The sequence below is a fragment of the Lemur catta genome, chromosome 6 (genome assembly GCF_020740605.2).
Source record: "Lemur catta isolate mLemCat1 chromosome 6, mLemCat1.pri, whole genome shotgun sequence".
Lineage (NCBI taxonomy): Eukaryota > Metazoa > Chordata > Mammalia > Primates > Lemuridae > Lemur > Lemur catta.
Window position 1 is genome coordinate 3,175,410 of NC_059133.1, and position 24,222 is coordinate 3,199,631.

The 24,222-nt window shown below is 59.4% G+C and overlaps 1 protein-coding gene across 1 annotated transcript in view; it reads left to right on the plus strand.

The window, feature by feature from the left end:
- CELSR1 (cadherin EGF LAG seven-pass G-type receptor 1) overlaps window positions 1–24,222 on the plus strand; it is a 137,403-nt gene that overhangs the window by 62,606 nt on the left and 50,575 nt on the right. The window contains exons 3-5 of the mRNA XM_045552772.1: window positions 12,503–12,725; window positions 18,269–18,384; window positions 19,542–19,630. Coding sequence (XP_045408728.1) covers window positions 12,503–12,725; window positions 18,269–18,384; window positions 19,542–19,630 — 428 coding nt within the window. The remainder of the gene's footprint in view (window positions 1–12,502; window positions 12,726–18,268; window positions 18,385–19,541; window positions 19,631–24,222) is intronic.

Below are 24,222 nucleotides of genomic sequence, written 5' to 3' on the forward strand. Positions count from 1 at the left end.
AGAGCTGGTGTCCTAGGCGGGGTGAACAGGCATGACTGACCAGCCCTCGGGGGCCAGGATGGTCTCACGCTGAGCCTGCGGCCCCCTCGGAGCTTCCTGGGGCTGCTGTGACAAAGGACCCCAGACCGGCTGGCTCAAAGCAACAGAAACTCATTCCTACTGTTTTGGAGGCCAGAAGCCAAGGTGTGGGCAGGGCCGTGCTGCCCCCAAGGCTCTGGGGCTCCTTCCTGCCGCCTCTTCGCTCTGCGGCTGCGGGTGGTGCTTGGCTCCTGGACGCACCACCCCGTCTCTGCGCTGCGTCTCCCCACAAGTGTCTGTCTCTGTGTCCAGATTTCCCCCTTCTCGTAAGGACATTGGTCACTGGACTAGGGCAGCTAATCCGAAGTACCTTCATCTTAACTTCATTACATTTGCAAGAACCTATTTCCAAAGTCCCTTCACAGGTACAGAGAGTTAGGGAGGACTTGGACGTCCGCCTCGGGAGCACAGTTCAGCCCAGCTCAGGGCTCTGGCGCTTCCTGGCAACCTGCTTGTCAGGTGTCTGCAGGGACCGGGGGACACTCCTGGGCGGGAGACGGGTTTCTGTAGTTCATTTTCCTTTGAGGGATCAAACACGGGACCGTGGGGCTCCCCACGTCCCAACCAGGCAGCTTGCACGTGGCTCAGCCGAGCTGGGCACAGGACGTGCGTCCTTGAGGAACAAAACTCTACGCTGCGATGTCTGAGGACACGCCACCTGTGGGCATTTGGACACAGGACAGAGGGCACCTGCCCAAGGGCAGGCCCGGCCTACTCATTGCTGCTGCGCTGGTTTCCTGCAGCTCCTGTAACGAATTTCCACAAATGAGGAGCTTAAAACGGTGCGGATTTATTCTCACAGTTGCAGGGCAGAAGTCCCGAAGTCAGGGTGTGGCGGGGCTGGGTCCTTCTGGAGGCTCCAGGGGGCATCTGGTCTCTGCTCAGTCCCCGGGGGCTGCCCTGGCTCCTGCTCCTCCCTCCTCTCCCCCCAGCTCAGCTGCCCCCTCCGCCTTCTCTACTGACCCCCCCCAAGGCCCTGCTGATGGCCTTGGTCCACCCAGTAGCCCAGGGTTGACCTCTCCACCCCGAGACCCTTATGTAATCACACCGGCAAAGTCTCTTGCCATGTGAGGTCATGTGTCCTCAGGTGTCAGGGATTAGGACGTGGACACCTTTGGGGGACCCAGTACCCTGCTGACCACAGCCCTGGCACCCACTCAGTGCTCAGGGGGTGTTTGCTGAAGGGAGGAACGAGCCGCAGGCCGCAGCTTCCGTGCTGTGCGGGGGGTCTGCTGTCCTGCCCTTCTCTGCCCGCGGTGTGGACTGGGGGCTGCGGTAGCTGCTGGGGAGACCAGGCTGAGCCTCCACCTGAGACTAGTGACCTGGGGACCTCAGGGGAGCGATCTTGGCTCCAGCCCCCACTGCGGTCACACTCGTGAGCCCTTTCCCTGGTGTGGATGGACGGGGCCCCTCTGTCCTGCTCCCGGGTGCAGGGGCCAGTGTTTACCCTGTGCCGGCGGCTGGCAGGGCCAGGGCTGGCAAGGTGAGGCCAGACGGAGCTGGCTGGGCACGCGGGGGAATAGGGTTTGTATTAACGAGGGCAGTTTGCTCCCCGGGCTCCGAGTGATGAATTAAGAATTCGTGCCCCTTTGTGTGGATGCTGGTCTGTTCCGAGGAGCTGCCTCTCCTCTCTGCCCCGGCTGGGGAGGGGAACCTGAGCCTGCAGTGCTGAGCGGCCGTTTCCGTGATGACTGAGGTTTTCGTGAGCATTCCAGCTACGTCCGGACACGCTGCTGCGCGGTAGCTGGCACGGTTGCCCTGCAAACTGATAATGCGCCGGGCACACCCTCTCCAGCCTGGCTGCGCACGGCTGCCTGGTCTGCTTCCTCCTGAAGACTTGTCTTGCCTGTGTTGGGCAGGGACGTGGCCAGACCCTTGGCCCCACATCCAGGCCCTCCCTCCCTCCCTCTCTCCCTCCTTCTCTCTCTCCGTGGCGTGGCCGGGCCAGCCCTCCCCACCAGCTCCTGCCACTGCCCACCAGCAGGAGCCAAGTGCTTGGTGGGGGCCAGGCCCACCTCCACCTGCACGTCCCCACGCGACCCCACCCTGCAGGATGAGGCTGTTTCTGTCACCTCCCCCCATGATCCCTGCAGAAAAGTCGGCTGCAGGGGCCCAGTGGCACAAGGGGAGCCCTGCGTCGCCCCACCATCGGGACTTTGGCGCCTGTTGGTGGATCCGTGCCCCAGGGCAGCGTGAAGGCCGTGCACCACCAGGCTGTGCCCACCAGTGTCCTTCTGAAGAGGGGCCACATCCCTGGCCCAAGAACCTTGCCTTTGGTTTGGTGGGGAGCTAGAAGTGCCTTACTGGGGGAGCCAAGGTGGGGTTCTGTGCCCCAGTATGGTGCTGGGGGCCATGGGGGCACCCACGGCCTGGTAGTCAGCTGGGTTGACCACCCCAGGCACCCCGGTACTGGGCGCAGTGGTGTCCCCAGGCCTTCTGCATGCCCCTCCCTCACGAGTCTTGACAACCAAGACGTCTGAAGCCCACCTGCACCCAGGGGACGCCGTGTTCATTTAGCACCCCTGGGTCCTCACACCACTGCCACAAAAGCCTGGGGACCGAGAGGGTGTTTCGTATTCCGCGGTTCCAGGCCTGTTGTAACTTAGGGAGATGCTGAAAGGCTTAAGGACGGCTGCTTTCTCTGGGGACTGTCCCCAGAAAAGTATTCCTGCCGAATCCGGCTGGCTACCCGGGTGTGTTCAGGGTCTGTGTAGGTTTCCGGTGACTGCTGTAATACGTGACCACAAACCGGGTCACTTAACGTAACAGAAAGGCATTCTCTCACAGTTGTAGGGCCAGAGGTCTGAAGCCAGGTGTCGGCAGGTGTCGGAGGGATCCAGAGGCCCCGGGAAGGATCCTTCCTCGTCTCTCCCAGCTCCTGGGGGCTCTGGGCGTCCCTGCAGGCTCTGCCCCTTTTACAAGAATGCACGTGATCGTGGTGGGCCCAGCCGGACAGTAAGGGCATCTCACTCAGGACCCTTAACTTAATCACGTTTTGTCATGCAAGGTAACATTCACTCTTTTGCCATATAAGGTGATATCCCAGGGTTCAGGAATTACACGCAGACACATCCTTTTGGGAGTTGCCTTATATCCCCCAAGCGTGGGTTATTTTCTGGTCTCCCCATCTCACAAGCTGTCAAGGAGCGGGGGCTGGGGAGAGCACCCCTTTTCCGAAAGGCTGTGTCCCGAGTGTGGCTCCAGGCTGGGATCGGTTGTGCTGCAGGGACCTTGGGTCTGAGCTGCTGTAGGCGCCAAGGAGAGTTTCAGGCACACACGGCTCGTTCCGGTTTCGCAGGGTCTCCTGCCCCCGGCATGTGTGTGACTCTTGTAGGAGAAGGCAAGGCGGCGGTTGAGTGGGAGTCATTTTCTTTGCCATGGAATGCATTTTTTTATTTATACTGTTTTAAATGGGTGTGTCTGGAGTTCTGGGAATTTGCTTCAAGTACAATGGCGAAGTCATCCCTGGAAGCCCAGCCCTGGACAAGCCACTCCCGACTCCCAGCGCCCCGCCCCCCGCTCTCGGGGCAGCTGTCAGGGCCTTTATCTGAGGCCTTTCCCGGTAGCCTTGCCAGGTGGGGAGGGGCTGGGCCGCCTTGGATGTGACTTGGGGAGGGGACTCCAGGTGCAGAGCGTGTCACCGGGAGGTGAGAAAGTCAAACACAGAGAGAAAAGGGGCGAGAGGGCATCAGGGGAGGGCGGAGAGGAGAGGGCTGGCGGGGCGAGGGGTGGGCAGATGCGGTAGGCCCAGGAAGGCAGTGAGGAAAGGGCGTGAGAATGACAATGACGTTGCCTGTGTGCTTGTGCAGAACTCATCCCAGCGCTGTGCCAGATGAGCCCCTCTCGGCTGAACCGCCCAGTGCCAGGATAGCTCCGGGCGAGAGAGTCAGAGATCCCTGCCTGCGGGGAGGGATTTACAGCCTGGGAAACCAAGGCACTGGTCAGGGGCTTGCTCAGGAAACCCCTGTGCCGGCAGTGGTGCTGTGGGGGTTGGGTGGAGGGGGTGCTGAGGCACTGTAACCCTGCCCCTGGGTCGCCCTCCTGCAGTGACACATTGATGGGGGCACTGATCCTGGGAAGGTGGCAAAGTCGACTCCCCCTCTGGACCCATCCCTGCAAGCTCTGTGTGGACACTAAGGATGTATGTTTAAGGTGAGCCTCAGCCCTGCAGCTGTGTGGCTACTACCACACAGAGGTTACTACCAGCAGAGGTTACTACCCTCTCTGAGCCTTTGTGGACCCATCCGTACAACCAGGTGTGGAGACCTGCCTCATAGGGAGGGTCATCTGATTACCTTGCCGAGCCCCTAGATGAGGGTGCTGCTGGAACTGTCCTCTTCATTTCTTCTGCCCCCAAATGTGGACCTCGGGATAGCCGGGGTCAGGGGTCATCGATCTCAGCTGCTCAGGCTCTAGCGTGGCCGTGTGGCACTGCCCTTTCTGTCTGTCCACCCGTCTCTAGGTCAGCCTGGCTTGCAGGGCCGGGCCGGCAGCACCTCCTCTGCTGCTCTGTTGCGGGACAAGGGGCCCCGCGGCTGAGGCCTCTGGTGGTCGTGCTTCTGCGCCGGGCTGCATCCCATGGGGATGCTGAAGTGCCCCGGAAGAGGCAGGGTCCTGACCAGCATTGGACTCCTGTACATGACCCTCACCCGGGCTGCAGCCACGCGGGGCCTTTCTGTGCAGCCCTGTGCACTGCGGGGCCTTGGTGGTGTGGGGCTGTTGTACAGTGGGACAGGAGAGGGCTGGGGCTTTGCCTCTGCTGCTCTGTGGTGGGAACCGTGCCTGTGTGTGTGCTCGTGCCTCAACACCAACACCCCTTCAAAGCTTCCCTTCCCACTTTTCCCATCTGCTCTGAGACTCTTAGCACATCATTTCAGTTTTCCAGGACATCTGACATTTTTAACCTAGATGGAAACTCCAGGAGGGATCAGTTTTGTTCACACTTATGCCTAAAAATGGCCCCACATCAGGCAGTTTGTTAGATAGATGGTTGGGTGGTGGATAGATGGGTAGATGATGGATGGATGGATGATAGATGGATGGATGGGTGGGTGGGTAAATGGGTGGATGGTGGATGGATGGGTGGATGAGTAAATGGAAGGATAGATGGATAGGTAGGTGGATGGGTGGATGGAAGAATGAATGAATGGATGAGTAGATGGGTGGGTGGATGGTTGAGTGGATGGTGGATAGATGGGTGAGTGGGTGGTGCATGAATGAATGAGTGAATGGTGAGTGTGTGGCAGCATGGATGGATGGGTGGGTGGATGGAAGAGTAGGAGGATGGGTGGATGTGTGAATGGTGGGTGGATGGATGAGTGGGTGGATGAGTGGGAGGATGGGTGGATGATGGATGGATGGATGGGTGGGAGGATGCGTGGATGGTGGGTGGATGGATGAGTGGGTGGATGGGTGGATGGTGGGTGGATGAATGAGTGGGTGGATGAGTGGGAGGATGGGTGGATGGTGGGTGGATGGATGAGTGGGTGGATGGGTGGATGGATGGATGAGTGGGTGGATGGGTGGGAGGACGCGTGGATGGTGGGTGGATGGATGAATGGGTGGTGCATGAATGAATGAGTGAATGGTGGGTATGCGGCAGCATGGATGGATGAGTGAGCAGAAGGATGGGTGGGCAAATTTGTACAGTGTTTAATCATTTCTGGCATACCCTTCCCTTGTCAGGGGCCCTGTAATGTCCTCTCTTCCTTGTCTCCCATCTTGTGCCTTCTCTGGTAGCAAAGCTTCTGACAGATGCCACCTGGTCATGGCTCACGTCAGGAGCTTCACTTCAGGTCGTGACACTGGTGGTTCAGCACCCCGTCCCGTGTCCTAACGTCCAGCGTCAGGACTGAGCTCTCTGATGGGCTTCGGGTGGTCTTCAGGTATTGTGGGTTTGGGTGTCCTGACCTGACTTGGAAAGTGCGGTGTGTTCTGTGTCCCTGTCCCCGGGGCCCTTCCCCTGGCTCCGCACTCTCTGTTCTCAGCTTCCTTATTGGTCTTTAGTTCTGCCTAAACTTCAGGCTTCAAAGTGCCGAGTGTTACCCTTGCTGCCTTTGGAAATTCTAGTTTTTCTGGTTCAAAGCCCTTAGCTATTTCTTAGGACCAGAAGGGAATTGTCTTTTTATTTGTCTAAAAACTTAAGTCGTCAAACCTTTCCACACCCTTCCCCTCCTGGGCCCGTCCCCAGCCCTTCTGGGCCTGGCACCTGGCTGGGCCCCTCCTGGCTGGGCCGGGCTCTCTGCATCTCTCTGCTCCCAGCTCCTGGAGCAGCCAGTCCAGGGGCAGGTTCTGAAGCTGCCTTGGCAGGCTCTTGAGCCAGGGGTTCACGGCAGATCCGCCTGCTTTGGAAGCTCCTCGCCCAGGCCTGATGTGGCCGTGCCCCTTCCCCTGCCCTCTGCCTTCCCTGGCCCGCCAGGGCCTCCACATGGCGGGCGGTGGCCCTCCCTCGCTGTTTGCTTAAGCCCTGTGAAGCTGGGCCTTCCCCAGGGGACTCCTGGCTGAGGGTGGGTGGCTCTGGCACTGGGGTCTTCTGGGCAGACAGGGCAGTGTCCCCTCACTCTCAGCCCCAAGCCTCGTGTGGGGCAGGTGCCCGGTGCTGGGGGCGTGTGGGGCCAGGAGGGCTGGACAAGCCTTGGCTCTTGGGGGTTTTTATTTGCAGTTAAGAATGTTCCCGCTGGGGTCCTGTCCAAAGTTTATATCTGGGGCTTTGCATTTGTAGCCATAACTGGACAGGGAGCGCTCGGGGACGGATGGTCAGGGCTGGATTTTCCCCCAGGTTTAGAGTGACCCGGAGCGAGCATTTGACTCCAAGCAGGGGATACTAGGATGTAAGGGAAAGGCCAAATTTATCTTGAATGAAAACTCGTAGAAAAAGAGAGATATAAAGTTAAATCTTGCTAGTAAGCACACCTGAGAACATTTATTTCATTAAAATAGTGTTTCTTATAAAAGCTGTATTAGAAAATCAAAGATACCAGGCTCACTAAATTTGATCCAAACGCTTTACCTTAAGTAAGATGATTTTAAGAATTAAAAACTATTACACCACATCTCTTCCCAGATTTGCGTTCAGCCCTGTCGGGTTGGCAGCGGGAAGCTGGGCTGGCAGGAGCATCTGCAGACGCTGCAAGGCAGGGATTCCCCCAAGGGCATTTGCCACTGCACGGGAGATACATTTAAAGAGAGCATTAGCGGTTTCACACATCAGCTGGAGGCGCTGCTCTGGGAAGTGTCCTCACCGGTGGACTTTGTAGCCCCTGCTGAGTCCACGGGGACCTGAGAGTCGGTCTGAGGAAAGTACCAGAACCCAGAGATGAGGACCTTCCCAGGCTGGTCCCGTGCACAGGAAACCGGAATGCTCACGGGTCTCCTCACCTTTTATAAAAAGGGCGTGTCTCATTGTGGAATTAATTCCTCATTACATCAACATCTTTCCCGCACCGTTTGAATCAAATGCACGCGCTCTTTTGAATCAAATGCACGAGCTATATAGGTTTTGTAACTCTGTGGATTAAGTACCTGTGTTAATCATTGGCTTGGAACTGGGAAAGTCCTGGCATTCCATGACCTCATCCCACAGGCATTCGTCAATACCGTCTGTGTACCGGGCAGCCCTCCCTGCCGGGGCTGTGTGCCCTGTGTGTGCATGAGGCATTCATCAGGCGCCCACTGTGTGCCCGACATTCTCAGCCTTGGCCCCCAAACAGCCCCTGCTGCTGCCCTGACAGCCAGGGGAGAAGCACATTGAGAAACAGTCACTCAGGTGGGGTGACCGTGCAGCTGGGGGGGGGCGCTTTCTAGAGAGGAGGGACTGGGGGTCCGTGAGAGTCTGGCCGGCGCCTGCGCAGGGCACGGGCTGAGCTTCCAGAGTTAGTGCCTGAGAGGGAGGATGGGCACAGTGAGGGACATGGGGCGGCCTCCAGGCACCGGGAAGCCACATGCCAACCCAGGAAAGAGGACGAAGGGCCGGAGGATGGTCACTGTGGGTCACCGTTATTGACAATAGTGCGGTCTTTATGGGATTCTAGCCAGCGAGACGGACACATGGCAACACCAGCACCATGGAAAGCCCGTCTGTCTCCGTGTGCGGAACAAGCTGATCTGCGAGGCACTGGGGGCGCGGGGTGGGTGCAGGGGCCGTAACGAGGCCTGTGGTTACACAGGTGGCAGCTGGATCTGGCTGCAGAGATGAGGGGCCCAGGACCCTGGGAGGCCGCGGGGACAGGGTTGAGGGGGACGAGGCGGGAAGGGATAGCCCCAGGGCTGAGACCCTGCTCCAGAGGGAAGCCCAGAGATAAGCATGGAGAGGGGACGGTCTGGGGTGGGGGGGCGGCATGGAGAGAACAGGGGAGGTGGGAGGGGGCTGGCCGGGTGGGGAAGGAGCCGGCAGAGGCCAAGGCTGGGACAGTCTCCTGAGGGCCGAGAAACCGGAGCCTGGGGAGTCACAGTGGGGAAGAGGCATCCTCGGGCCGGGGCCCAGCAGTGCCTGGTGCCGCTGGTCTTGGCACTGTGTTTGCAGAGGCCAAAATGGGCCACGATTGTACTTCTAGGACAGACACAGAGGGCAGGTAGTAGCCCCCAAAATTCCTGTCTACGCAGAACCTCAGAACATGACTTCATTTGGAAATGGAGTCTTTCCAGATGTGATTAGCTCGGCTGCTCGAGGCGAAATCATCCTTGGTTTAGGGTGGGCCCGAAAGCCTGTGACTGGCGTCCTCACAGGAGAGAGGAGAGGGAGGCTTGACGCCCTGCGGGAGGCGGCCACATGGGAAGAGGCCACAAGCAGGAACTCGGGAGCTGGAGGGCAGGAAGGACCGTCCCTTGGAGCGTCCGGTGGGGCTGGAGCGCTGCCCACACGGGGGTTCAGACGTCCAGACCGCGAGGGGGTAGACTCTGCTGTGTCAGTCACCAGTTTGTGGCCCGTCGGTCCACGGCAGCCCTAGGAAGCTGATACAGCTGCCTCCTGGAAATGAAAATAAGCAAAACCCAGAGAAAATACAACTCCATCCTCAGAAAACCAAACCCAGTTCATGGAGGTTCAGCTTTATTTGCAAATTATTCACACCAGCAAGGCCTTTTAAGTAGCGGGGCAGAGATACCCGTATGTGTGTTCCTCCGGCCCTCCTGGGGGACGCCAGGGCTTCGAAGGCCACCTGTCTGTCCACAGAGTCCCTCACACGTGCCCCCCACATGAGAAGGACAAGTCTGTTCTGTTGTCCTCCCTTAAAGGGAGCTGCCCGGGGGCTGTGGGGCTGCAGCCTCTGGTAACCGAACTCAGAGGTGGGATTGCTGGGCCACAGATTCAAATTCAGACTGTGTAGATGCGGACAAAGAGCCTTCCTCTCCTGGGGCCTTGTAGAGGAAATCCCAGGCGTGGGTAGGAAGGAACCTTCTAACACTCAGATGAGGGCACTGTGAGCTCCAGCCGTCCAGTGCGAGGCGACGATGGGGCAGGGTGGTGGTGTGGCTGGGCCCAGGTTCCTGGGCAGTCGGAGCCCAGACGCGGTTCTGGAGCAGGCAGAGGGGGCCCCTTTGTTTGCCGGGCGGCTTGGCGAGCACGCCCCGCCGCTCTCGGCGCCTGTTATTTTAGAACGTGCTACTGGAACTCGAAGGCAAACACTCCCAAATGTCACATATTTTTAAAGTAGAAAGGAGAGAATTTGAAGTGTGTGGAGGAGGAGAAATAGGCCACCTTAAGCAATGCACGTCACGTTAACGCACGGAATTTACGGAGGCTGCAGGCTGCCCTCCCTGCAGGGAGCCCAGGAGCCCTGACTCCCAGGTGTGAGTGTGCGGCAAGTGTGTGAGCATGTGTGTGTGTGACTGAGCATGTGAGGATGCATGTGAGGGGTGTCCACATATGTATGTGTGTGAGTACATGTATGAGCGTGTGAGCAGGTGTGTGCATGGATGTGGATGTGTGTGCATGCATGTGGGAGGTTGTGAGCGTGTGTGGGAGCGTGGGGAGAGATGATGAGCAGTGTGCAAGCGTGTGTGAGAGCCTGTGTGTGCACACAGCCCGCCCACAGGGTCGGGAGGTCAGGCAGCTTCCCTGGGTGGGTGGAGCTGAGATGAGGGTGGGGGGTGCTTCCTCTCGTCTTAACTCTGAGCAGGGTGGGAGGCGTCTGCTTGGGGGCGGGGGGCTGTCTTGTCTATGGCCTGACGAGGGGGCTAGCTCTCGGCACCCACTGTCCTCAGGGGTCAGTGTCAGGGTGGCCCTGGCATGCTCGTGAAGTCCAGCAAAAGCCAGTGATGCCAGCCCTGCTCAAACTGGCGTCACCCAGCCTAGGCTGTTGTGTGTCCCTGGGGTGCAGCCTGGCGGTGCAGATGGGAGGCACCCGGGGAAACTGGGCTTTCTCAGGGCATGTTTGTTTCTCTTGATGGTTATGCTAATTTCAAATCAGTTTCATCTGTTGCCTAAAATGCACTCACTTCTGTGAAGCATCCCCGTGGATGATGGAAAGAATGTCCTTAAACTAATAGGTTATTGAGTTACTGAAGTCGGTATCCGTCTGCGGACTCGGAGGTCCTAGCTTTGGGGGTGGAACCTTCTTGGGAGCTGTGCCTGGGGGCAGTGAGGGACCTGGCCCGGGCAGAGGGGGTCGGGCGGCTGTGCATTGTGACGAGCCCTCAGCCTGCCCCATGGCCGGCATCTCCACACTGACCCGTCCTGGGCGTGGGCAGCTGCCTGGGCTGCGGGATTTTGCAGGAAGGGGGATGTCTGGGTGCAGGGTCTCAGCTGTGAACCAGCAGGAACCCACAGCCCGGAGCCTCAGTCCTGGGGATTTTGGGGTACACCTTAGCACCCACCCTCAACAGCATCTGATTTCTTTTTTTATTTTTAAAAATTGATAATAAAGGTTAATGCTCACTAGCCAGTCTTTTCAAATTCCCAGTTGTCTCGTACATGCTGCTATAGACGGAATTGTGACTGAACTTGGAGATGGCAAGGCACGAGGGTGGGGCCCGGTGATGGCACGAGAGTCCTTGAGAGGAGGGGAGAGCGGCCAGAGCCCCGTCCCTGCCCGTGAGGTCACTGCCAGGCGGAGAGCCCGCACGGGAAACCAAGTCAGCTGGAGCCTGGATCTTGGACTTCCAGCCTCCAGAACTGTGAGACACAAGTGTCTGTCGTATGAGCCACCGGTCTGTGGTGCTTTGTCATGGCAGCCCGAGCAGACAGAGACGTCACGCAAGTGTGTTTTCATTCTGTCTGTCTGCCTGAGTTGGTATCCAAATAGGGCCGCACCGTGCCTGGCCGTGGCCGTGTGAGACGTGGCCTTACTGATGTGTTCAGAGGCCTCTCACGAGACACCTGTGAGTGCCTGTCATGAAGACGTGTCACAGAGTGACCCCACTCTGGGGACCCCAGTGAGTTCTGGGCTCAGGGAAGATGCTGCCATGTGAAGGGCAAACTCTGTCCTGCTCCGAGCGTCCTCACGTTGGATGTCTCTGGGGTTCCGAGTTTCGTGTCTTTGTACCAGTGTGGTTTTTTTTTTTCCTTTTTTAAGAGACAGGGTCTCACTCTGTGCCCAGGCTGGAGGGCAGGGCCTGGTCGTAGCTCGCTGTAGCCAGACCTTGCCGGCCAAGGCAGTGGCCGGTCCGCAGGCCGCCGGTGCTGAGTGTGGCCTTCCTGCTGGGGAGCACTGGGGCCCTGGGGGGAGGAGTCAGCCCGACAGCCCTCTGGAACCTTCCTGTCCCAGGAGGGCCTAGCCTCTGGGGAGGACACCAGAGCATGGTGGTGCCACCTGCAGGGGCTCACAGGCGCGTGGGGACACAGGCAGGGTTAAAACCGAGTTGGAATCCAGTGTTGGGACAGCGAGGGGGCCTGTGTGAGGGTCGGGGGGGAGGTGGACAGGGCAGGAAGCCCGCTGGGCAGGTGCCCCCTGGCCTGGTGGGAGCGTGGCTGCTCCTGGGTCTCGGACGAGGCCTGATATGTTCAGCAATCGTGGCAGACACGGGTGTGGGGGCGTGAGGCCCCCTTCCTGTGTCCGGGGGTCTCCTTGGAAGGGAGTCCAGCTCGGAACAGGGAACGGAGCTGGATGCCAATAAGGGCTCCTTGCTGCAGTTCTTTGCCCCCTGGTATGTGGAACCCAGCAGGCTCAGTCACCTGGCACCATCCCTGGAGGAGCCCTCGAGGGAGGGCTTTGGAGGCTGCCTGAGCCCCCGTCCTTAGCACATCCCCAGAAGCGGGGTGTCCCAGTGAGGAACCCACACACGTAGAGCTGCAGCCGGGTTGTGGCCCGGCTCTGGGAAAGGCCGCGGGAGCTGGAGGGTTCATGTTCGCGTCAGGGACCTCGGGCCCGACCGTGTTTTCTCTCGGCAGCTGCTTCTGTGGGGCGTGTGTGTCCAGGTCCTCGCGGGGGTTGGCTCGTCCTCGGCCGCCCCGTGACCTGCCCCCGTGCCTGTCCCTCCCGCCCTGCAGGAGAGCACTGCGAGGTGAACGCCCGCTCCGGCCGCTGCGCCAACGGGGTGTGCAAGAACGGCGGCACCTGCGTGAACCTGCTCATCGGCGGCTTCCACTGCGTGTGCCCCCCCGGCGAGTACGAGCGGCCCTACTGCGAGGTCACCACCAGGAGCTTCCCACCGCAGTCCTTCGTCACCTTCCGGGGCCTGAGGCAGCGCTTCCACTTCACCATCTCCCTCACGTAAGTGTGCGTCCTGCGGCGTCCACATGGCGTCCACACGGCGTCCGCGCGTCTCATCCTCTGGATGGCAACACAGGTGTCATCTGCGGTGGCCTTGGACGCTTGAGCGGCCCCGGTCAGTGCTGGCCATGGGACTGGCTCCCACAATGGGTGGGGCACTGTGCAGACTGAAAAGGTTGCCCCTTGTGCCAGAAAGATTAAGAATCTCGAGACGGCAGCCGCAGAGCACTCAAGTGCGCGTGGGCCCTTCTGAGCGCTGGGCCTGGGGGCTGCGGGGGCCACACGCCCAGGAAGCCGGCCTGGTCCTGCCCACCGGCTAGCATGTGGCCATCTTGGACTCTAGACCAGAGGTGCAGGGAAAAGCCACCATCGGCTCAGGAATCGGGCTTCTCAATGTGGAACCAAGGGCTACCCGACGCCTTCCAGCCCTGGTCCCTTAATCTGACGCAAGGACGCAGGCTTGTAGTGCACAGTGCTTGTTGTTTTATTTTTGCACCTTTTTTCCCAAGGGAATTTAGATTTAATTAAATGCTTTGGTTGTGCCCCAGAAAACCACACGAGCTTGTTCCGCAGGGACATTTAAGCTGCACGTTTAGGCTCCAGGACATCCACGTGGATGTCCCCATACGCTTGGCAGATCCGAGAGGGACCCAGCTCTGCAGAGCTGTCTCCACCACTCGGGCCCTCTCTGGGGAGGGGCCTGAGGCAGCAGGGTGCCCCCCCCAGCCTCTCCCTCATCCAGCCCAGTCCCTGCCACCTGGCATCTGCCACCGATATCTCTCACCCGCATGACTCCTGGGCACTGCGCCAGTCTCGTCTGCCCTCAGCCCAAGTCTCGTCGGTCCCTGTCAACCATCCTGCCGGGGCTGCTTGCTGGGGGAAGGAGACACAGCTTCTTGGCGGGCCCTTGGGGCTGAGCCCCGCTGACCCCTCCCACTTGCTGTTCTCAGATCCTGTGATGTGGCCGCGTTGACCCCGTGCCATTCTCTGCCCTGGACCAGCCTTCGGGCTCAGGACGGGCGTTTCCTCCACCTGGAATGTTCTCTCCCAGCCTCCCACTGCCTGGTCACCTGACCCCACCTCCTTCCTCCAGGAAGCCCTCCTGACCCCAGCCAGGGACACCGCATTCCAGCGCCAGCTGGATGGCCCGGTCACTTCCCACTTGTCTGCTGCCTTCTAGCCCCAGCTGTCCGTGGCTATGGGCTCCAGGTCCCGTCTGCCCTGATTGTCCCCCAAAGGCTCAGGCATGGGCACGGGGTTGACCTGTGTGGCCTGAGTCGTCAGTGGGTTTTCCAGGGTCTGGCTCTCGTCTGCCTCTGAAGTGGTCCCGACGTGGGCTCATCGCCTGGGGGATGGGCTCACACCAGACTCCCGATCCTGCTTTTGTTCCTGCTTGTCAAATGCTTTGATTGTGCCAAAGTCTCCAAGGCAGATACATTTCCAAAACCTTTAAATAATCACCTGCCATCCCTACCTCCTGTTTTCTGGCTTCAAGCTCGTGGACAGCTGTGCCTGTTGTCACCGGGTGGGGGTCCAGGTCTCCACTGGTGCCTGCGTGCACCCTCCGGCCTGAGGCTCCTTGGAGGCATCTCATCCTCCAGGCGCAGAGGGTAGCAGGTGCCGGCTGGCAGTTCTGTGCCTGCGAGGCGCCAGTGCCCGCTGCCCTGAGATAAGGCTGTGGCCCTGGGATGTCAGCGGGGCACCGGCTGTCCTCGGGGAAAGGCTCTGCTGTTTGGTGGGGGTGGGGGGTTGAGTTGCAGAAGGAAAACAGTCCGGGCCTTCTGAGTGGCCCGGAACATCTGCTGGAGGCTCTGCAGAGCCAGGCGGACCCTGCCCCTCGGAAGCACCTGGACCTGCCCCGTCCAGCCCCTCGGTGAGTTCTGTGTTGGGCACCAGCATTGGGCACCAGAGGCCTCCTCTGAGGAGCATGTTCTGCTTGGAGCCTGGTCCCAGGTGAGCACCCCCGGGCCTGCCCGTTCCCTGCAGCGGGCAGCGTGGGGGCCGGCGGTGACAATGAGCAGGCTTCTGTGCCAGGCACTTGCTGGCAGCTCACATGCCAGCACCCTTCTCACAAGACCCCGTGAGCTGGGTGCTGCTCTTGTCCCCATCTTACAGGTGGGGAAACTGAGGCACAGAAAGGTGGCAGAACTTGCCCAATCACAAGGCCAGCAGGGTGCCCCACCAGGCCGTTGGCCCAGAGTCCGTGCCCTTGGTGCCCCGTTGTGTCAGCGCGCCCGCGTTGTGCCCTCCCAGTGGGCAGGGGTTTCCCAGGCTCTGTCCGTCCTCCGGGTTTCACTTTTGAGACTGACTCTAATGAGATCCAGAGCGGCTCCCACACGCAAAGCTCAGGCGCGTGCCAGGCCTGTCGTTCGTTGCTTTACTTCTAACCTGTAGAGCAGGGCCCCTCGCTGGGCCCCTAGGAGGCAGGACAAGTGGGGGGTGCTGGCCCGGCCTGGTTCTGTGGGACCCCCTGTCGTTTGATTCTAAAAGCCATTTGGCTGCCTGCTGTGTCAGGTTTGCCCATTTTGCTTTGGCCCACGGACCGTGGCTCCGCCACTTTCTGACACCCTGACTGTGGGCAAGTGACGTCCCCTCTCTGTGCCTCGTGTCCTGTAAATGGGCTAAGGAGCGTCCTCCCCCAGGGGCTTCCCATGAGGGCTCAGTGTAGCGGCAGCCGGCAGTTGCTGTCCCGCCCCCAATTCCTCTTGTAAAGGGATCAGTGTCACCTTGCAGTACAGTCACGCGCTGGCCCTGTGCAGCCAGACCCTGGGTCCCGGCTCTGCACAGGCCTCCCAGATGAGGGCTCCGCTGTGGGGTCCCCAGCAACTCTGTGTCCCCTGTGGCTTGGTGTTTGCAACAAAGGGTTTCTGTGGGTGTCTGCACCCCAAGCCAAAAGGAGTCCTATGTCTTCTGGCAAACACATTGTGGCATGTGACAGGCGTGAGTCTGGGCATGTGACTTGGGCATGTATGTAGTGATGGCCACTGGACACCTGGGGGTGGCCGGCAGCCCTCAGTCACCTGTGTTGCCGTGGCCTTTGGCAGTTTATGAGCTGCAGGAGGGTGACCACTGGAGCCTGACCTAACAGGTGGCCGAAAGTCCTGGTGCCAGAGGCGTGGACATGGGGCTGGCAAATGTGCCGGAAGCCAACAAGGGAAGTGTGTTGGCTCCAGTCAGAGAAAATGAAAAATAATAATGTTTTCTTAAACTTATTTTTTTATTGATCTATAATAGTTGTACATATTTTCGGGGGTACATGTGGTTGTTTTGAAACTTGCATGCAATGCGTGACGATCAGATCAGGCTTAGTGGGGTATCTGTCACAGCAAACAGTTACTGTTTGTGTTCGGAACATCACAATTCTTTTCTTCTAGTTTTTTTTTTTTTTTTAGTTGTACAATGAATTAGTGTTAACTGCAGTCTCTTTCCTGTTGAATACTAGAACTTGCCCTCTGCCCAGCTGTCTGTCTGCAGCATGTAACCAGCGTCTCTGCACCACCCCCTCCCCAGCCTCGGCAGCCACCGCTCTGCCCTCTGCCCCCGGTCACGGTGACCTCACTCTGCGTGGGGTCGCGCTGTGCCCACTCGCTGTCGGGCTCATGTCCGTGAGATCGTTACACTGGGCAGTGATCTGCCGGCCGTTTCCCTTCTGTGTGGCGACGGCTGGGAAATCGGGGCTGGGACGGGGACACTAAACCCGTGAGCGTGTTGTAGGGAGTGGCTTTGAAAGCAAAATCATAGAGGGGCCTCCCAGGTCTCACGGAACGTTGACACCTTGGGGGCTGTGGTGGCCTCCCCGCGCCCGCCAGGGTAGGCGGTGACAGCGGGCGGGGCTCGAGCTGCCTTTGTGTCAGGTGGTTCTCTCGGGCCTTCTCCGCTTTCGGTTGCTGTTTGCCAAGTGCCTGGGCTCCCAAGTGGGCTCCGGGCTCCGTTCCCAGCCGCCTCTCGTGTCCCCACTGCTCTTTGTTCTCCATGCCCTGCCCCCAGCCTCGGTTTCTGCCTCTGCCCTTGCTCCTCTTGCTGCGCTGTTCCCACCCCGCCCTCAGCCTCGGGCCTTCTCTGCCTCCACGTCCCTGGCGGTGACCGATACTTGCTGGGGTCAGGGGTGCAGGAGCGTTTCACACTGACGCCTCGTCCCAGCTCCCAGCTTGGGTTGGAGAGAAACGTCCAAAGCGAAACCTAACAAACAACTGGGCGCGGCCCACCCGGCGGCATCTCGGGAAACAAGCCGGCATCGAGCTGGTCCTCACCCTAATTAAGGTCCCTTCTGCCCCCTGTGTGCTCCACGCCTAAAGCGTCTGGTTGGCCGTGCAGGTGTTTTTCTTTACAACTTGTCATCAGTTCTCAGAGCCCCTCTACGGAGAGGGGATTCGGGTCCAGATGGGAGCTGGGGACTGAACATCCACTCGGTGGAAAGGCCGCGGTCGGGGGCTTCAGGCTGTTCCAGACTCCGCTGCGTGAAAACATACACCAGCCTCGAGTCAAAGGAAGGGATTTCTGCCACCTCCTCACTGACGGGGGAGACGTCCAGCTCACTCAGGAGCTGGTCCCAGGTTCCTTCGGGGGAGTTGCCGAATTCGCTGCCACGGGGGCTGCTGGGGTCCTGAAGACCCCCTGGGGACCCTAGGGTCTGATGGAGCCAGTGTCCTAGGACCGTGAAGGGAGAAGGATTTCTGAGGATGATTATCTCCTGGTGTGAGCGGTTTTTTACTCTTTGAACGTGTGAAGTTCTGACAGGTGTGTTCATTGTCGCACACGTGTTTGTTCCTTCGTGCCCCGTCCGTGTGTTTATTCAACTCACCGCCATCGTGCGCTGACGCGGACCAGGCTGCCTGGGCTGTGGGACGCAGCAGCACAGGAGAGCCCCTCCCCTGAAGGACACCTTCTCACAAACGAGTGAAGAAGCAGGATAATTTCAGAAATAAACTCAGTGCTGTGATGGACGGGTGGGGGCAGTGTGGATAAATGGAGTCAGAGGAACCGCAGTTGCAGTGGTCCCGGAGATCGGCAGAGCCAGGGAAGGTGGTTCGCGGCAGAAGGGGCAGCAGGACCCAAGGGCTTGCGGACAGAAAGACGCACGTGTGACTCGAGCGTGGTGGGGCCGGGGCAGGCCCAGGGGTCCTTCCCCATCAGCCTCCCCGCGCGGGAAGGTGCCACGTCCCTGTGCCCCGGCGCACATGCTCAGGAATCTGTTTCCAGCAACAGAAGGTGTGCCACGTGTGTTTTCTGTCCGAAAACATCTGTGAATGGTATACTGGCTGGGTGTCATACTTCTAGAACATTGTGCAAACATACTGTCACATTCTCTAGCCCGTGGTGACCAAATTTCCCCGTGGGTTCTGGTTTGTGACTTCCAGAAAAGAACGTTGCTCACCAGGTCTGACGGGCTGTCGGCTGCTGACGTGCAGGGTCGGTGCCAGGACCACGGCCTGTCCTGAATCGTGGCCCACGTGCTTGTCCTCCTCGGGCCGGGATTGTCACTCCCGGGCAGCCTTTGGCGCTGGGGTCTTCGCCATGTGACATGCTTCTGCTTGGTGCCGCAGGTTTGCCACCCAAGAGAGGAACGCCTTGCTGCTCTACAATGGCCGCTTCAACGAGAAGCACGACTTCATCGCCCTGGAGATCGTGGAGGAGCAGCTGCAGCTCACCTTCTCCGCAGGTAGGGCCTCCTCCCGGGAAGGGCAGGGCTTGGAGCGCTTCTCAGGTGCTTTGTCAGTTAAGACCACCCTAATCCTGCGCAGCGCCTCCAAGCCACACACCCTTTGATCCCCTAATTCTACGTCTAGGAGTCCGTCCCTTGGAAGAAACCCAGAGTGCACAAAGATGTTCATTACGGTGTTACTTATAGTGCTGAAGGTATGGAAGATAGAGCTCGTATTTTAAAAAATAGAGGCATCATTAAATAAAGTGTGGTACATCTCTAGATTAAAAATACCGAAAAAGCCATTGAGCATGTCGTCCCGGTTGTTGGAAAAGAGCATCCAGACTGCCCGCAGCAATATCTCTGTTTTTCTGGCACAAGTGATTTTTAGCGGGGAATTACGCCTGCTCCTCCTCTACCTGGAAGTTCACCAGGTCGGCTCAGAGGTGCTTCTGGCCCTCGAGCCCTGGCACTGTCCATTTACACGTGCCTGATAGAGGTTGGGGCTTTGCCTTTTGTATGGAATAAAGAAATGGGGCACCCGCGGGCTCCCCGGGGTGGCATTCCCTGCCGGGGACACTCTCTGCACATGAAGCTGCTTTCTCCTGTCCTGCCAGCGGCTGTGTAACCAGGACTGTTGCAGCCAGAATCCCGGAGGGGGACGTACAGCCGGGCTTGCCCAGCCCCTCGGAACTGAGAGCTCTGGGGGTGGACGTGACACGAGTGCCCCAAGACAGAGACGGCCAAGGGGAGTGTCCTGTGACCTCACAAAAGGGTGTGTTACATGGTGAAGAGGTTGTTAAAAACATGGGACAGGACTCACAATATGTTATTAAGTGACCAACAGGGCAGACAGAGCTCTGTATTGGTTCTGACCACATTGTCTGTGCTGGTGCAGCGCGCAGGAAAAAGGAGAGGCCCCACCACGGCGTGAGCATGACCGTGCTGCGCTAACGGACGCGGTCACCCTCTTTATGCTTTTTAATGTTCTTTCATATTTAAAAAAGAAACCAGAATTATTTTTGTGATCAGAAAGGAGAAACCAGTGGAGTAGTGGGGCCTCCAGTGGGGCTGTGGGGAGGGCGCCCCCTGCCCACAGCCTTGCAGCCCAAGCCGGGGTCCCCAGCAGCCCCTCAGCCCCCGTTTTCTCTCTGGGTCTCCCTCCCGCCATGCAGGTGAGACCACGACGACCGTGGCGCCGCAGGTCCCCGGGGGCGTGAGTGACGGACGGTGGCACTCGGTGCAGGTGCAGTACTACAACAAGGTAGGACGGCTCCAGGGTGGCCCACTCCGGTGCCCTGGAAGCAGCTTTTCTGTTCTAAGACATTTATATTCTGGAATTTTAAAAAATATGCTCCTGGGAAGTGGTTTAGGAGCCCGGCGTTCGCGGCGGGTCTGTGTGAACACACCAAGCCCCGGTCGGCGGGATATTCCCACGGGGAGCCCCGGGCGCAGGCGGGACGCAGAAAGGGCTCATTCATCCGCAGCGGCCTTGGCCGGTCGTTACTGGCGGCTGAAATTCCAGGCCATTCAGACGCGGCTTCAGAGCCAAAGTTGTCTGCTCTACCTGGATGTAACCTGAGAGTCGGAATGTTCTCCAAGGACGTGCTGGGAAAGCCTGGGCGTTTCTGGTTTTGCTTTATTTTGCTGTTTGGCGTGTAAGGAAACATGCTGTTGGATTTTGCATCATGGTGCTGCGCCACCACGGCTGTGATTTTGCAAACCGCTGTTCTCCTTCCTGGGAGCTTTACGGGTCCCCACCCCGTCCTGGGTCTGGGTTGGCCTCGTCCCCACCGCGGCCCTCTAGGCTTCCAGGAGCCCCAGCCCTGAGCTTGACGGGCAGACGGGTCCTGTCCTCCTGAGAGTCACACCAGCCTACCCTGCTGGGAGCGTCTCCCGCCTTTCTGCCTCTCACCCCTACCCTGTCTCTGGCTTTGACACTCGGGCAGTTGGGGTCCACCCCCTGCCACTGGGCCTGCCCGTCACACCTGCCCTGCACGTCCTGCTGTCTCCAGTTGCCCCACACAGAGTGGTCACCTGCACAGTGACCACGATTTTCATCCTGTGTCCCGTCGGTGCCAGCCCAGGGCAGGGGGAGCTCGAGCCTCCTTTGGGGTGAGGCAGGAGAGGAGCTGGTGGGGGCCGGGGGCTGAGCGCTTGCTGGGGATTTGCAGAACAAGGAGGTGCCTGGGCGGGCGCTGGGCTGCCCGTGAGGGATGTCACCCTGGTGGGCCGTGGCCCCATGGAGGTCTGAGTGCAGGGTGGAGGGAGGGGGCTGGAGGGCTGGGCTGGAGGAAGAGACGGGCCGGCGAACGAGATCTGCCCTGTCAGCCCATCCCAAGGACCGGAGTCCTTCCGCGATGTGGTGCAGTGACATCGCTGCGTGGCTGTTTGCGCAGTGACTGGCCATGCAAGGTCTGCGTGGCCCTCCCTGGACGTGTGCCTCAGTGGCCCCCGTGAGAAGCAGTGGGTGTGGGATGGCCTCCCGAGAGCCCCCTCCTGGCTGTCCCCTGGGGGCTTGAGGTTGGATCATGGTTTGGATTTTTCTTCCTGCGTCATCGTAATCTCTGTGACACATCTTCCCCATCTGCCGCCCGTGGCCCCTCAGCCCCGGTTCGGCTGCTCTGGGGAACGGCTTCCTCCCCCTTGGGGTCCTGCAGGCCCCGCGTGAACTTTCTGCCCCCATAACCCGTACTTCGGTGGAGTCGTTCCTGCCCCTCCCGGTATGCAGGTGACCAGCCGGGAACTGGAAGCCCCCGGAAGGCAGGACTGGCCCTGCGCGCCTCTGTCACTGCAGTGAGCAGCACAGTCCCCTGAGCTCAGCGGATCTGCGTGGCGTCAGGCCTGGCTCTGCCCCGCGTAGGCAGCAGAGCTCCCGGGAGGCTGAGCCCTCCTGGCCCAAGGACGAAGGGTCCGTGGTTTTCTGCCTAGGCACATACAGGCTGCTGCTCTGACTTGGCACATGCCCTGAAGGAGCAAGGAGGAAGATAATCCCCAAAGGGCAGGTGTTTGCCACATTTCAGGAACATTCTGCTGTGCCGTCTGGCTCTGCCACCTCTGAACCCCACACCCCTCCGGTTGTGCCCTTCCAGCCAGCAGGGGCTGGACAACAGAGTGTGACACTCCCCAGTGTGTTCCGCATGGGGCCCTGGGGACCATGTCCCCTTGTCAGGGAAGCAGAGACCAATGTGTGGTGCATTTTCCTTCCTGCTTTTATCTGGAGCCCAAATCCAGGGCTGAGAGCTTTTTGTTGGGTGTGGCGGTGGGGTGGGGGGAGGTCGAGTCAGCCTTGGTCTCCCATCAGGGCACTCATGTGCTCCAGAGTCACCTGCCGATGGCAGCAACAACCGCGTGTCCACGGCTGAGGGATGTGCAGCCAGGACACCTGTGTGGCCACCTCTGCCCAGCTGGCCCTGGCTCTGACACAGGGGCCTGCCTGCAGGTGGCTCACAGGAGTGAAGTCCCCGTTGCAGGATGGCACCTGGGATGTCCCAGAGGAAAGAGGGGCCCACTGCATTATGAAAAGCCCACCAGGGGAAGGCTGGATTACTGCAATCCCCTGCTTCCGACTCCGGGCCGGGTCCTTTCAGCAGCCCCCGACTAACCCCTCCGGGGGGATTAGGCCTTTCCTGCGAGCTCTCCCTGCGCTCTCTCTCGCCTGGGGTTGTAGCATCTGTTCCGAGGTTTAGCTCAGCCACACAATAGGGAAATGTTAGCAGAGATTATGCACATCTGTCTGTGGGAGGGACGGTGTTGTTTCTACGTGACTTTTGTCCCAGAGCTGGCGGCTCTTACGAATCCAGGTGCAGAGATGTCCCCTGAAGCCCGCCCAGGGCTAGCGTAGGACACAGCAGGTTGTGAGCAGTTTGGAGGGTGGGAGGCGGCCAGCTCGGATCCGGTACGGGGCGGAGGCAGCTCTGAAAAGGATCTGCAAGGGGCACATCGCTCTGCTCCGGCCCCCGCTTGGTCACCCATGCCATCTCTGGCCCTACCCTCTGGCAGCCAAAGGGGGTGACTTCAGGCCACCAGGGAAGCTTTTGGGGAAGAAGACAGGCTCAGGGTGGGACGGGCCCTGGGGAGGAGGCTTTGGGGCCAGACGGTGCACGGCGTCCGGGCCATGGCCGATTAAGAGAGGTTCAGGGAGGGGGCCCGGACGGCGTGGACAGTGGGTGACACAGCCCAGGGGAAAGCCCCTCTGTGCCCACCCCAGGGCCACGTCTCTCCCTGAGCACGCTCTGCTCACTGTGCCCACCGCACCTGTTTTTGGGTTTTGTGGGTTTTTTTCTAATTACTAAGAAAACACATTTGAAAAACTCACCACATCACAGTCCAGTGAGGGTGAAGTGTTGGTACTGAGAGGGCCGCGCTGTCGCTCCATCCCCAACCCCCTCCTCGGTCTCGTGCTGTGGCGCGTTCTCTGTGGCAGGCTGTGCCCTGCACGGAGGTCTGCCCGAGTCTCAGCACTGCTTGGTACCCAGGTGCCGCCCGGCAGGGGGGCCTCCTACAGCGAGTCCACGTGCATCCTGTGGGAAACCTTTGGGGACCCTCCCCGAGTGGCTTATCAGTTGGGGTCCCCACAGGAAGCAGATGGAGCCTGTAACAGGATGGGCAGGTGGGGCTGTTGATGTCATGGAGACATCAGGGCCAGGACAGTGGAGCCTCCTCTGAGTGATGTCTGGGCAGATGACATGTGGCACTGCTGTGTCTTTTCAATCTTGGGCGTCATCTGTTGACTCCTGTCGTGAAGGATGAGGGCTGAGCTCCACCCCGGGCCCCCACCAAGCACCGGGCAGGTAGGGGGAGGGTCCGTCTGTCTGTCCCGGCGAGCCGTATGCAGGGAGATGGGGAAGGGCCACTGCAGGGGGCAGTGGGTGTGAGGTTTCCATAAACCGCGAACACAGAGGCATTTGGGTCATCGTTGCTTATAAAAGAGGGTGTGCGGTCCCCTCATAGCATCCAATGTACGGACACCAACTCAGAAGTTAGTTAATGGGCTATAAGGTCATCCGTAGCGCGGGATGTCGTGCAGCTGTGAAAAATAATGAGGCAGAGCTGGGTGTGCCGGTGGGGAAGGAGCCCCAGGATCTCATTAGCAGATTTAAGAAGCACAGGGCAGAACTGGCTGTTGGTGTGTGTTTTTAAAAGTTTAATTTCAAATTTGAACTTTCAGAGAAGTTGCAAGAGTAAATGAGCCCTTGTGTGCCTGGCACCCAGATTCCCCGTGGTCGGCGCTTTGCTGCGTTGGCTTCATCGGTCCCTGCCTGGGCCCATGTCTCTCCTCTGCGCATGTCACCACTGCCTTGGCATCCAGGACGGTCACACCTGAACCGCTTGTCACTGGGGTGATGCCAGCCGTGGTCTGGCTCCGCCTTTCGCTCTGCGTGTGTTCTTTGACTTTACCTGTCACGAAGAGGTTTCTCTTCTTCCCTTTTCATTTCTATCGGTATGGATTCATGAACTCGTGATTTGGTCAGTGGGTTATAACCTATTATTTTCGTTAATTTGATGCCCACATTGTTTCTGGTTTGCCCATAAATCATTGGGCTGAGAGGACACGGGTCTCAGAGCTACTGCACAGCCCTGCCCTCTGGCTGAGCTCGCATCATCCTCACGGCACTTCTTTACTCCTGGGACAGCAGGATGTTCCAGGCCGGCGTGGTGGTTTCCCTGCCCCAGCCCCGGCATCGGCCGTTTCTCCAGGGCCCCGGGCTCTTGTAGTGCAGAAACCCAGAGTGGTATTTGGAAACCCAGATCTGGGTGCATGGTGTGCTCACTGCTGTTAGGGGATCCCACGCCCGGTCTCTCCTACCGGGCAGAGCTGGGAAACATAAATCCCCATTTCTTTCTATTTATCTC